The sequence below is a fragment of the Podarcis liolepis genome (genome assembly GCF_965112155.1).
Source record: "Podarcis liolepis genome assembly, chromosome: 2".
In the NCBI taxonomy this organism is placed as follows: domain Eukaryota; kingdom Metazoa; phylum Chordata; class Lepidosauria; order Squamata; family Lacertidae; genus Podarcis; species Podarcis liolepis.
This window is the reverse complement of record NC_139555.1, coordinates 52,355,408-52,369,796: the sequence shown is the minus strand read 5'-3', so window position 1 is coordinate 52,369,796 and position 14,389 is coordinate 52,355,408. Positions and strand designations below refer to the sequence as shown.

Sequence of the window (14,389 nt, the reverse complement as noted above, 5' to 3'; positions counted from 1 at the left end):
TCCCACAACCAGGAGGAATGGGCCAGGCTCACAGCGTTGCCTGCTACATCAGGGGGACTGTGGCCAAGATGAGAGATGGCAACCGTATCTTCTGAATTAAATCTGGGATGTGGACATGGTGCATATTTATAACAGGTTGTGAGGTGAGAACCCGTTGGGAGATGGCTAGTATGTTGCAAAGCAGCAATTCCATGTGTTTCAGTAAATTGGCAATTTCTGTTGCCAATAAAGTTGCAAAACCCTCTATAACCTACTAAAAGGGTGTGGCCCTTTCCAGGACTGGGCTTCATCCTCATTGTGAAGGGGCAGGGTTGCAGACAGCTCAGAAGAGATATATTCACTATACACTAGAAGTAGGTGTGCAGAAAATAGATGCATTTAAAATAGCAAATGACTGCTTCCTGCTGTGACAGGATAAAGGCCATTTCACCATTATGTTTCAAATGTGTACACCTATGATTCTTTTAAATGTATGGCGAAATAGGTAAAGTGTAGATTTGACACCCACCCACACTAACATGCTTATTATACTTAATTCAGCTATTTGGGGAAACACTTTTTATTGCAGAAAACGAAAGGCTGGTCTTGTGTCATCCAGTTTACATTATTTCAACTTCAGAATCCAAAATGCTGTGTCTCAGTAATATCTTCCAAAACTTCGGGAAATGGAGGTTGCAAAAATGAAAGACTTTGCTAGATTGATTGCTTCTTATACAGCAACTCTATTCTAATAATGATGGGAAAACTTGAACTGGTTTTGTGGGCTACCTGCCAACGTTTCTATCGAGAGAGTAAAGCAAGGTTGTATTTTAACACCTGTTGTTTAAACTTTGCACAAACGATACAGTTCAGGAGCTTTCTTCTCTCCCCCCCCCCCATTGGTGATCAAAAAATCCCAGTGCTTCTTTTAGCAGCTGATATAGCTCATTATCTCAAGTATGGCAAGGCTACTTTCCAAATTTGGAAACTTTAATCAATTATAGTAAGGCCAAAGTGATGCACAGTTTGCCAAAAGGCAGAGGCAGCATAAATGTTTCTTGGTCTTATAATCAAACATTATTAAATTAAAATGTTAGGGCTTTTATTTTTGGGGGGGGGGAGGAATTACAGCATACCCATTTTCACACAACTAAAAGTTTCATCTGCCATTCATTGGGGGCTATAAAGTCACTTTATTTCAGCAAGGGTCATTGTTTGCTACAACCAAGTTTTTGTTGATAAAATGGTATCTCATCTGGGCAGCAAAATTTGCTGGGCAGATAAATTTGATATAATTCCCATTGGTTTTGTGCATATTGTGGTCTCATATAGTCTACTTGGTGCATTACCTAGAAGCAGCTCTTCCTTCTGTAAAAGGACACATAAATAATTCATCCTAAACTAGGTGGAGGGGGGGGCGACTTCCAGTAGTATCATGTCAATGCCTATTTTAAAAATACAATTTTTAGATCTGCAGCATTAAGAAGGCTGGGCATAATTTGGGAACTGTTTGATGCTATTTAAATTCTCTTGTAAAATAATCTCAGGATGTGTCTGCTCACAAGATCTACGAAGAAGATGCCCAAATAGATTGTGAATACATGAAGAATTCAAAGTCTGCAGTTTTATATGCCTCTTGCAGATACCATCTTTTACATGATGTTAAAGTCAGGCACTTATTGTAATGACACCTACCCTTTGCAACTTTCTGTATTAGACAAGCACCATCTCGCTTGTCTTTTTGGAATACATTCAAGGCTTTCCTTTTTAAACAAGACTTTTAAGGGGAGATTATTATCTTAGTCTGTATCCATACTAGATTTGAAATGGTTTTTACATTTTGCTTTGGGATGTTTCATAAATGAAAAGAAATTGTGGGAGGAGGGGATGTACTCACTTCACATTTCAAACAATGGCCAAGTAATATCTGACTGGCATTAAAAAAAACCAAAAACAATAACACAAAAAAAACAGGCGAAGAATAATATTTGTGTATGCACACCAGGTTGACGATATCACTGTATTTTGTATTGCTATTTCTGTAACTCACATAACAAAACATAGGGATAGGGTTTTTGTTTCCCTTTTTAGTTTCCTAGAAGGTAAATCAGATTATTTTAGAACTAAATATGTTGCTGTAAACATGCCGATTACCTGTAAGGGTAGCTCTATTAAGAAGCAGCAAGAAAACTGGGAGCCATCTTTCTAATTCAAAACAGTGATTGATTTTGTTTTCAACGCTTCGGCAAACAAGTGACATTTGCAACATTAGCTTTAGTGATCTGAATTTTGAAATTTTGGGTTCCTTTGTTTATCATGTATGGGATTTAGATTGTAAAGGGGCATTGGCTATAAAAACACAGATGGCTTGGCATTGTAATATAGAATACCACGTAGCTCAAAGCCTCAGCTGTGAACATTCCATAAAAGCTTTCCACTTTCTCCCTAGAGCAGCTTCCAAGTGTGCTTGGGGGATGAAGGAGAAAACCACAAGAACCCAGGCCGGCCTCACCCAGACTTGGCAAAGCTGGCCGAGCTTTCTTCTGCCCCGCCTGCCAAGTCACTCCAGTTTCTGATGCTTTGCATTCTTCTCCTCCGACACGTTGCCACCCCAATTGTCTCACCGCTCATCCAACATTCCATTATTTCGGCATCACACACTGGGCTTCCCTTGTCCTGATGATTAAGTAGCAGAAGACCAGTAAGTGGAAGCAGGTGACTGAACACTTGGCTGTTTGTTTTTGGCCTAGCTGACATACCGAAGGCTGGAAGTTTAAAAATAGATGCGAAGATGCTGAGTTTGCTGAAGATTCATGCCAAAGTCACATGAGACTCCTGCCAGAGACAGCAGATCTTCCCCAAGTACCAAATTTACAAAATATAAATAGTCAGTATTTGGCTCTACCCCCAGGGTGACATTTGAGCAGCAGCTGAAGGCTTATCCTAACAGCACACTCTCTGTGATTAGCGATGTCTGAAAACAAAGTTCTTTAGGACTATCCCCTATTGTTGGGCTTGAATATGCCTAGGACTGAGACATCGAAGCTGACACCACTGGGAGGCCAAACTCTCAAAATCATCTCAGGACAACATGACAAAATACTAGAAGGGTTCTGACCTGGCGGAAGATGGCGGATTTGCTTATTAAATATATCAATATCAAGGCCATAGAAGCTGCATCTCAAGTATCCAAGGGAAATGGCCAATTGTATTATGGAATTCAAGAATGACTCAGAAAATTCACAGATGATAATAATAATAATAATCACATGTTAAGCACGTTAATCTAAGGTAGTACAGAAGACTGTTCTGGTTAACTAGGGCTCCTTTAGGAGCTGTAAGGATAAATGTGAGCATTTCAGCTTATTTCTTATTTAGCAGGTTTGACCCAAGCAAGAAGCAGGGCTAGATGCCAGAGAGAGAAAGTAGCAAAAGGAGAGAAGATCTGTTGTAGATAGTTCTTTACTAAAACTATTTCCTGGCTTATGATTATATGGAGAACATTGCAGGAGTCATAAGATGTGAAACTCATTGGGTTGAAGAAAAACCAGCGCACCTTTCAAGTCTCCTCTCTTTTTGTTTCTCCCTCCTTTCCTTCCTTGAGCAGCTATTTAGATCTTAGCCACCTTGGTCAAAGTCCAAAACTCTGTCCCTTACACTGGCTCTTCAATTCACAAGGTCCAAAGTAGAAAGAATAAAAGAATCATTGTCTAATTTTTAGTACTTCTTTTGAAGCAGAGAATAAAACACTACTGCAGGTCAGATGTTAGTTGTTTCTAGAACATAGCGGTTTACAACTGTTATCACTAACAGCAATCACATAAATCTGAGCAATATTGGGATATGACTGTCCTTCAGGTCAACAACTGCACTTCATGGCTGGCCAGTGATTTGAATTAGAGACACGTGTAGCAAAATGATTTCCACTCTGCAACACTGTTCCTTCATAAAATAATGAAGTCAAAAAGGAATAGTGGTTATGTCATGATGCTGAAGAGCTAAAAATAACAGCTTGAGTAGTCATTGAGTTAAAAGTTTTATTCATTCAACATCTCACATTACAAATATTTAAAAATTATATGCATACTGGTATAAATAGTCATTTGCAAACTATTTAATAACATTAATTTTCCACTAGCACTTCAACAAATGAACTCTCTTAAAAAAGAAACTTGTGTTATAACTTAGAGTAGAACATACAAAAATATGAACTTAATGTGAAAATGACTTTAATAAAAAATGAATTACCCTTATTTAAAATGCTATAATAAATACTACAACCTCCCCATACACAGTAAAAACTATATGGAAATTCAGCCAAGTAGTACAAGTAACTGACATACTTAAATAACTTTTCCTTCTGATAATATGAGCATTACATCGGGGGAAAACATATTAGGGATTAGTAAAAACTAGACACCCACTTGCTAAAAGTTTCACTTCCAAAAAATATAACAAAAGAATCTGATGAAAATTATAAAAACTAATTATACTTTAAATTTTAAAAATATAAAAAATAAAACAGTTGAATACAATATTGTCCCAATTCTTACAATGCTATCAATCACAGTAGCTTTAAAATAAGATAATAAAATAAAGCAAATGACCAAAACCTCTTTTATTCCTTTTTTTAAAAAATAATCTCAAATTTACATTAGTAGAAAGATTGATTTCTGATTCTTTTCTTTAGAAACACCAGCAAGAAAGAGGATTTACTAGAACAGTAGAAAATGACATTTTTAAATGTCTGCAATTAAAAACAAAGAATTACACTGCAAAGATCTTCCAGAAGTCTGAAATAAGTATTGCACATAACTTGAAGTTAACTTGCCACAATTCATCACATTCAAGTTTTAAATCACCTTTTAAAACAGAAGGCTTTAACTCTTCAAGAAACAAAAAAGGGGTGAATTATCAAGTCTTTCCAACAGCATCCTTATAAAACACTAAAGTCATTCACTGCAAGTTTTAGATTTGCTTTCTGCAGAGGTCTGTGTATGGAGAAGTAGATACTATATACCAAAAAAGCACGGGGCAGTGGGGGTTCCTTTACATATAAAATAATCAGAAACACTTTATTTTACATTGCAAAAATAACCATGTAATTACTCTGTAACTACATTGTAAGTACATGGCCAGTGCCATGCTTGTGAGAGAAAATGACATGCTTGTTTACACCCCTTTAAATAAAGTGATACCCTAAGATTTTAAAACTAATTACATGTTAGTTATGCTTGGAGTGACATGGCAACTCCACCCTCCCATGTAATCAGAAGGACATATTATATTAGCACTATCTAGAGTACAGAGTAATATAGATAATCATTTATGCCCTGTAAATTGAAGTGTAACCAAATAATCTGTAAACACGCTTTTCACACAATCACCACAAGTGAATATTAGTAGAATAACATTTTTCTTTTAATATTAGTCATGCATACTAACATTACATGCCCACCACTGGGCAGGCTTGGGTTTATTTCCTTACATATGATTTAAAAGAGCAGACACATCTCTGCAAACACCTAACATCAATTTGTTAAGATTAAAAATGGCTAAACATTCACCAAAAAACATCTGCATTTGTGTATTACTTTTAAAAACCTATTAAGAAGCGGTAGACAATTTGGGATGTTACTTTTAAACTTCTACTCTATGCTTATGCATTAAATTTCAAGGGTCTAAAGACAAACTCTCTCATTTGTCACTTTCATGCTTTTTAAAAATTTCTTTTTAAGTCTCAACTTTACATATAAGTATTTTTTTTTTAAATTATATGTACACCAAATACCTGGTGCTGGGCTAAAGATGTTTAAGCAACATGCTTTCTTTTCTCTGCAAATTCTAAAATAGCATTGCCAGTGCACAACATCCATAATTCAAAATGTATGCAGAGCACTGAAATGTATAAAAAGCAGAATATAAGAAAATAAAATTTATTAAAATTATTTATATTAAAAAATGAAGTATATGAAGATCTCTCAGTAATAAAAGTACAAAAAGCTACTCTTTGCAATATGAAAAATTGAGGTATTGCATAAAGAGATATCCCGTCAGTGAAAAGTGTGCCTAAAAATGCTCACTGTTGGAAAAACAAGATATACAAAAGTAGTGCATAACAAATATACATTATGTGCATGACAAAATAAGTTAGCTACAAAAACACTGTACCGAAATTCAGCAGGTCATGTACAAAGGGAAAAAATTTTTATTCAAAGCTACTTCTCAAACAGTGTTATTTCTTGTAATGGTAACCCATCTCACCTGTTCACTGGGTAGGATCGGCACAATAAGACACCCCAAGCCACCTACAAGCATTTAAAAAAATTAAAACGAATATTCCAACTATAATTATGTACTTCAGAGAAAAAGGTCCCTGACAGTCTACAAAAGAGCACTCTCCATTTGCATTTACTGTTGTCAATATTTGCAGGGATTTCATTAAAAGCAGCTCCCTTTCTCTACTTGACGAGTAGACAGCAAATGTCTCCATTTTGACCTTTGGAAAATAACAAGGTATGTTTCATGTGTTGAAAATCAAAACTGCTTCTCAAAGATAATTGGGGAGGGGGAAGGAAAGGGGAGGGAGAGGGCTTACAGAAGAGATTTGCTTTTTTTTGTCTGTAGGTGTGCTAAGGCAAGTCTTTGGTTTAAGAGTCTATGGTGGTACCATGCCAGTTCAGATTGCCAATGGACTGGGTTGTTTTGCACACTGCTACAAAATCATTTCTTAAGAACTGAACTCATTCACTCCTATCAATTTTCTCAGCTTTACAGAGCTCGAGTGACTATATCAAACTAACCAACACCACCCTGTGCTTTAGCTTTAACATCTACTGTGTTCTCACTTATATGGTTCAAACAACCGATGCATTTCTCAGCAAGTTGGTACATTAGAGCCCTGGAATTCTTTATTTTCTGTGCTAAGTTCCAAAAAGAATTATTTATTGAGATTTTCTTACTTGCTCTCTGCTGAAAGACAAGCATATTCTTCTTTGCCAATATGCAATGCATATTCATTCAACCAACAGTGCATAACATCCCTGGAAACAGACTTCACTTTGTCCCTCTCATGCTTTTGATGATCCAATTTCATTTGGAGATTAAAACACATTTACGTCCCAGAGTAAGCCCAGTAAGTAGCCAAATTTTGATTTGTGTGGTTAGAATGAATTACTAGTGTCTTAGAGGCAGGCGGGGGAGGTGGGAATCAAAATCATAATCTTGAGGTATATCTTTAGGTTCTTGTATTTCACGTCAAAATGGAGAGCAAAGGCTGGCCCCTGATTAACATTAGTAAATTAGGATATAGAGTTCTATATAACCATCAAAAATAAAATCTATACATTTGTTCTTCAGGAGAGGACATGCCAGTTCACTAGTTGTCATTACTTTAGCTTTGGTAGGATTTCTAGGGCTGTATTCTGATAATGAAGTTTCTTCTTTAAAAATAATAATAATAATAATATAACAACAACAACAACAACAACAAAGAATAAGTGCACTCCCCACCCACCCCCAGTAGTAAATTGACCCAGGATTTACATTCAGGAACTTTTAAAATGTGATTGCTTGGATGAAGAACACAGATCTAAGCTCTGCCTACTCAATTAGTAAAAGTTTGAATGTGGTGGGAAGTCGGAGGCACGGTGAGAAACACGTACTGTGCTAAAAAAATAGCTTCGGAACCCTTAAATAAAACATTTAACTTAATGCTGCTTTAAACCTTGCTCATGCATTTTTGTTGCTTTAAACATGCTCTTTCCTGTTACTAGGTTAACGGCTAACTGTTTCCATTGCTATAAAATCATAGGCGGCAAGAAAACAGGCTTCCCAGAGGTTTGGGCAGGGAAGGGCAGAAGGAAGGGTGGGTTGGACAAAGTGTCAGAATAGATTCATAGTGTTCCTATCTCATGATTACTTTTCATAAAAGTATTCTATTGATTTTGTTATTAGCAATAATTTAATTAAAAAACAAAATACTCTATTGTTTCATTTCTCTTCTCTTAATATTGTTCTCTCTTCCTTCAAGAAAAGATAGCAGGAAAGCAGTGTCCCCCTGGGTAACTAAAGGTAAGAGAACCTGGTTTCCATGCACTGTGTTATCCATATGAATAGCAGTTCCCAATACAGTTTAATGACAAGATTCTACAAAATACCTATATGATTATAGGTCATTCTTTTGTTACACTATTGTTAAGTTACAGACTACAACAGTAGGACATGCTATCTTGAATAAGAGAGAAGAGGAAGGGAGGGCATGGGAATCAGGATAACAGAAGAGTGCACTTATTTTGAGGCCTGCATATGAACACGCTGCAGGAATCACTTAATTCCAGCGGAATGAAATATGTCTCGGGCGATCTCCTCCCTCTTTCACCAGGGGCTTGTGGAATTCCCTGCCAGCGCGTGAATGGATAGCAGCCCAGCAATATTCACAGTAATACTGCAGACAGGTAACGTTAGCACAGAAAAATGGAGCGAATTTTCCACCACAACGGGCCCCCTGACATTCATCACACAGCTGATCATCCAAGACATATGGCTTAACTTCCACCTGTGTTAAAAGAAGGAGAGAGAAAGTTTACACTGCTAGAGTGTCTTCTGTGTCGATTACTGCAATCTAACTGTTAATACAGATGCCTCAATGAATATTCCACTGTGCCTTAAGAAAACCTCAATTGGAGCAGAGCAAGGATCCAACTAGCCGGGCATCCTGTTGCCAGCAATGGATAACCAGATACCTCCAAGAAACCTACAAACAGGGCAGGAAAGCTATAGCTTTCCCTTGTTATATGTCCACCAGTAATTTGGTTTTCATAAGTTGTTTATTAAGGTTATTTTATTACTGTTATTAAAATGTGTATATTGTCCTATACCTGTAGGTCTCTGAATGTGGAGTGTGACACATTGGTCAGAGTTCTTGAGTAGATCCTCAGACAGATGTTTTCAAATTCCCACTGAGGCATAAAGCTTACTGAATAATTGTGCACAAGTCACCTTCTTTGAGTCTAACCTAGCTCACAGGGATGCTGTGAGGATAAAATTGAGGGTGCGAGAGAGGAAGCATATATGCTGCCCTGAGATCCTTGGAGGAAGAGCAGGATGAAAATACAACTGCTACTGCTGCTATTATTAATAATAAAAAATATTTTAGTAATTGATGCTTAAAGTTATCTATCAATTTGCCAAACCCTCTTTTAAAGCAATCCAGGCTAGTGGTCACCACCATATCTTTGGCAGCATGCTAAGAGACCATGCAAACCTACAGATGTTTTTGTCCCAATAATTCTTAGGATGCTTGCACATGTTAAGAATTTGTTTCGTTTTATGCAAGACACACCATTAAGTAAGTGATGTGTAAGGCAATAATTTGGCAAGGGAGAAAGAAAAGGGTGTTTTGATTGTGCTGAAATGTTTGGTCAAAGTATCATATTGGGGGAGTTCTGTGTTGCTGGTTAAAAAAGTATTTGTTCCTAACTGGCAGCATGTCAAGTCAATTTTGAACATGTGAAAGTATTTTTTAATTAAAGTTACTGAGGTGCCCCATAAGAACAAGAGATTGAGGAGTTTTGCTGAAATAAAACCATCTAATATTTGCTTAAGCCTCACCACTTGGAAGAGACCATGGAAACAACACAAGAACGGATATCTGTGATTGGATCTCTTCAGGATTGTTGGTTTTATTTTAAAAGGCCTGATTTGGATCTGGAATACAGCACAGGGAGAGAAGGCTTTAATTCTCCCCACCCCCACCCCCACGCCATTTTCTTAATAGCTATGGGGTGGGGTGGGGGAGCAATTTTGATTATTTGCCATGCAGAGCAAAACATACAGTAACCATATGTCAGGTTGATGATAGTATTAGGGGGACAATCTGAAGCGGGAAAAGGCTGGAAATTGGTCTTACCATGAATTTCTGTTTGAAGAGTGGACTGGCAGACATTCGGTTAACAGGATAATTCCTCCAGTTAACGAATATCCACCAGTCCACTCATGCAAATATGGAGGGGAAGAGATGCTTTTAAAAAAAAAATCCTCCCACCGCTGCCTGATTCAGTTTCTTCCACCAACTAAATTTACTATTAAAAAGGGGTTCAGTCCAATCATGGATCTTGTGTCATCTTGTCTATTTGCACCATTTAAAGGATTTTAAAAATAATTGAATGTTGAACATCACTGTTTCCTAACCAATGTTAAGAAGTGTGAATAAACAACTCCTTATTTCATTGAATATGTTTTGGACAGAAATATATTTCAGAGGCTGTAGTGATATTTGCTTTAAATTGAGTTTTATAAAAACATGTGTATGTGTGTGTGAGGTTGAGAGAGCATTAATGTCAAAGTCTAGATTTTCACACAAAAAGAGAGGCACAACATGATCCAGATATCTTCACTGACTACAGTACACACTGGTTGTCTGGATTTGCCAAACAAATGGGTGCCACTGTTATCACCAACTGTGGTAGCCCGTACTGAATGCGAGGGGGCTAAATTTAGATTTCCTCCCTCAGGGAAAAAAACCCTCTTAGCTGACTGGTGCTGTTAAAACTGACAGTGGCTGCATCGGAAGCTGTCTTGCAAATCTGGCTTGTTTGGAAGTCATTAGTCATAGTCCCTGCTTCACATGTAACAGGAAACCATGGTCTGTTTTTGCCACTCATGTGAAGAGTAGTACAAAATGACAGCAAAGGGCATATCCTAGTTTATTAAACTGGGATCTGATTGTGCAAAAGTGGCATGTTTGATTTGCATCTGTGGCTCCATTCCCCAAGGGGGAAGCACACACACAGATTCTGCAGGTTCTGGACATGGAAATCCAGCAAGGGGGACGGCTTTTATGCAAAGGGGACTCAGTCTAGAAAGGATCTGCATATGCCTAAATCTGCTGGAGGACATGGACAGGAATGTTTTCATTTCCTGCTCAGATTTCAGGTACGTTTTGCTAGCAACAGTAAATCTAACCTGCATGCCATTCCTGTGTATGAGAAATTGAAACATGACAGCTCTTCTAAACTCGGAGAAGGACCAGCCACCACAAATCAATATGCACAATTTGCTCAGTTGCTTTTCCTCCCTAAAACTCCAATCAAGTAAATCATGGTATTCAAATTGCTGAGTCACAAAACCCCGGAAGAAAACATGTCAAATGGCTAAGAAACAGTAAAACAATACAACAGTGACAGAGCTGGCTCACAAGATCTTACACCACAACAAAATACTGCCTGTTCCTTAATCCTAACTCTTCTTCCCACCATGTGAATGACACAGCACAATGAAAATATCAGAAAATATCTGTCCGACATTAACTTGGAAGTAACTGCAAGGGTGGCTGAGTTTTTATCAATAGTATCTCTCAGAGTGGTGAATAGCACTATTTAGCAGGAAGAAACTCCAACGAAAATTCTCATTATTACATATTTTTACATGGCTGTTTATTTGTATATATTTTAAAATTTTATATGTGGATGTTTTATGATGGCCTATATTTGTAATGCCTAATAAAGGTTTGGCAAAGTAAGGAAGGATGACAACGAGCTACATACAGGGAAATATGGACATTTGTGGCAAAGCTATTTTTGCTTTTGTTAGCATGTGCTGTGAACATATGTTATTAAGAAGCTAGCACTAACATCAACATAAAATGATGATTGCATATTGTTGCTGTGTAACCTGCACGGAATTAAAACAGGACTTGGAGAGACTCAAACAAATTCTGTAGAAATGAATGCAAATAGTGCAGCAGTTTGCATTCTACTTTCATAAACCAATTGACCATTCTACTTCCAGCACATAGGCAGGGGTGAAAAAGAGGCCAACAGCAAAGCAAGTCATGCAGAGGTAACAGGATAACATTGGGAACACAGGCTTATGCTGTGCTACAGGAAATTTCTCTGAAGGGAACAACAGTTTTAGAAGGTGCCAGAAGGCATTAAAAAGCCAATGTTAAACTAGATCCCCCCACCTCCGGATCTCTGGGATGATGGAGGGGCTTTGTGGTATAGCTTTTTTGTGTGTGGTATGGCTTTTTTATGCATGTATGCTAGGAATACAGGGAATATAATATTTTCCATTTAATACAACATTTTCTCCTGCCACACACGGGCACTTATATGGAAATAAACCCATGAAAGAATGCTGAGTAATACACAGAATGTGCTCTAGCCCTTACCCGTTTATCTATCTCTCCATGTTGCAGCTGAACAAAGCGGGCACTGATAGCAGCTATGTAACTCTGTTGATTAGAAAATGCAACACGCCCAGCTCCTTTTGGGTACTTCAGCTCAGGATCTGTGTCAATTCCAGCATAGCAAACTCCTCCATACAGCCGGTCCATTATCATTGCAAGCTCCACTAAAATAAAGTAGTAACAAACGATTTACCCAGATATTTTATATACATACTTCTCTTTCTAGACCCTGGGCAAAAGCATGTTTATTTGTACTCTTGTATCTGGAAATAATTGGAGTGTCAGCAAAAGTTAAATTTAGCAAGCACTGGCATACTTCTACAATAGAAATAAGGACACAATGTTCTCTCACAGCAGTAAGGCAGCTTGGATAGAATCAACGAGCCACTGCACTTGTTTTTGCATACCATACCTGCCCGTAAGGGTCGTGGAACTCCTCCTACAAAAATGGTTTTCCGCGGATCTAGAGGCTGTGAGCCATCCATCACAAAGTCACTATCGCTAAGATTCCAAGGCCGGATTTGAACCTACAAGCAGAAGATGAGACTTTACCACTCACAATTCAAGTTGACAGTCGAATTATCCCACCACCACCCTGCCCTGCAGCACGCACATCATTAAGATGTTACAACAACAGTGTTTCCTGCATGTCACGTCCATGGGATTTTAGAGGCTACTTTCCTAGCAATCATTCTTATCTAGCCAAGCAATAACAAAGCCAGGTTTCACATATGGAATTTGTGAAGCAGGAGCACAATAGGCTACCAGGGTGGAGAGAGGGCACTCCTCAAGGAAGCAGCTTGCACAGTCCACACGTCTGTCTAAGAAAGATGAACCACCATGTCCTTTACTCAGATATGGCTCAGTCATCACAACAAACCTCTGTCCACACATTAAATTATTCAGAAGTGAAGGACTGAGGGGAGGGGGATGTACACAAGTGCATTACATGTGACAAATGGGTTAGTCCTCAGCGTTTCCCCTAGAACGGATAAAGAGCTACATCCAGCCAGTGGCCCATACTCCTGCCATGCAGACCAACGATTATAGGTGGGTGGGGCTGACCACCCATCAATCACCTGACATAATTATGGCAACTGTAAAGCATCTTGCTGTAACCTCCAGCCAGCTGGTTGATAGTTATAGCAAGGCCCATTGAAGTCTATTTGCAGACATGTTTGGATTCATACTGAAGTGGGAGTTAGATCTCCGCTTGTGAGAAAACAGATTAAGAATAGGAGGGTTTCTTTGAGGATGGGGCTATGCTGGAGATCAGATATGAAACATGTGGGATTTGGCCCCAAATCAGGTTAGTAAAAACTAGCCAAGTTTGGCCTAATGCCTGCTATTCTATATTCTGGAATAATTATCTCGACACTAACCCAAAGAAAAGTACACATTTATTGAAAAATAATGGTAGTATGTGCTCACGTAGAAAGAAAGCATGTATTGCCAACCTATGCCTTGTGAAAATGTAGCAGTTATGCACCCAATTTCTGTGTCCATCTTCTTCTAAATTATACATACCTGACAATTCCACTTACCGGTTTGTCTTTAATTGTGGGACTGGAAACACACAGATAGAGTTTTCCATCCTCTTCAATACATGCATCAATCAAAGCCTGCACAGAGCTTTCATCTTGGAACAGCAAAAATGCATATCCTATGTAGATAAAGAAACAGAGGCAAACATTGCAAAAATTCTGTGAGATTCAGAGCGTTGAAGTTATCTACTTAGGCTCCACATAACCAAGAAAAAGACCATAGAGATGAACAAATCCTTAGCCCATATTTAGGGAATATGAAGTTTTTTTGGAGAAGCAGTTGGAAAAGCTCTGTTCTAAACAAATTGCTTTTATTAATAAGAGTGGGAGCAGGCTACAAGAGCCAAAGCTTCCTACATTTCTTGGCCACAACTTCAATGGCAAACTCCCTATACAGTGTATGTTGTAACACATAAGCTTTTGTCATTCAAAGTGAAAGATTTAAGTAGAACAAGGAACAGGGGGTGAGGGGAGTTCCCAGCAAGGCTCCCCATGCTGCGGATAGCAGCCTGCCGCCCGGCAGGCGGGGCGCCCTGAAGCAGAGTGCCCCCCTCGCCAGGCAGACATCCACAGCGTGGGGAGCCTTGCCGGAGTTCCTGGCAAGGCTCCCCATGCTGCAGATAGCAGCCTGCTGCTCGGCGCAAGGGGCGGCCTGAAGCAGAGCGCCCCCCGTGCC

General features: G+C 38.6%; 1 protein-coding gene across 2 annotated transcripts in view; it reads right to left on the bottom strand.

Moving 5' to 3' along the window:
- Positions 1–4,002: 4,002 nt before the first annotated feature.
- CPEB4 (cytoplasmic polyadenylation element binding protein 4) overlaps positions 4,003–14,389 on the bottom strand; it is a 53,555-nt gene continuing 43,168 nt past the window's right edge. For both annotated transcript variants that reach the window (XM_083484055.1, XM_083484054.1), the window contains 4 exons: positions 13,714–13,832; positions 12,582–12,696; positions 12,152–12,333; positions 4,003–8,536 (listed from right to left, as the gene is read on the bottom strand). In XM_083484055.1, the coding sequence (XP_083340181.1) occupies positions 8,309–8,536; positions 12,152–12,333; positions 12,582–12,696; positions 13,714–13,832 (644 nt within the window). In that variant the 3' untranslated portion in view covers positions 4,003–8,308. The remainder of the gene's footprint in view (positions 8,537–12,151; positions 12,334–12,581; positions 12,697–13,713; positions 13,833–14,389) is intronic.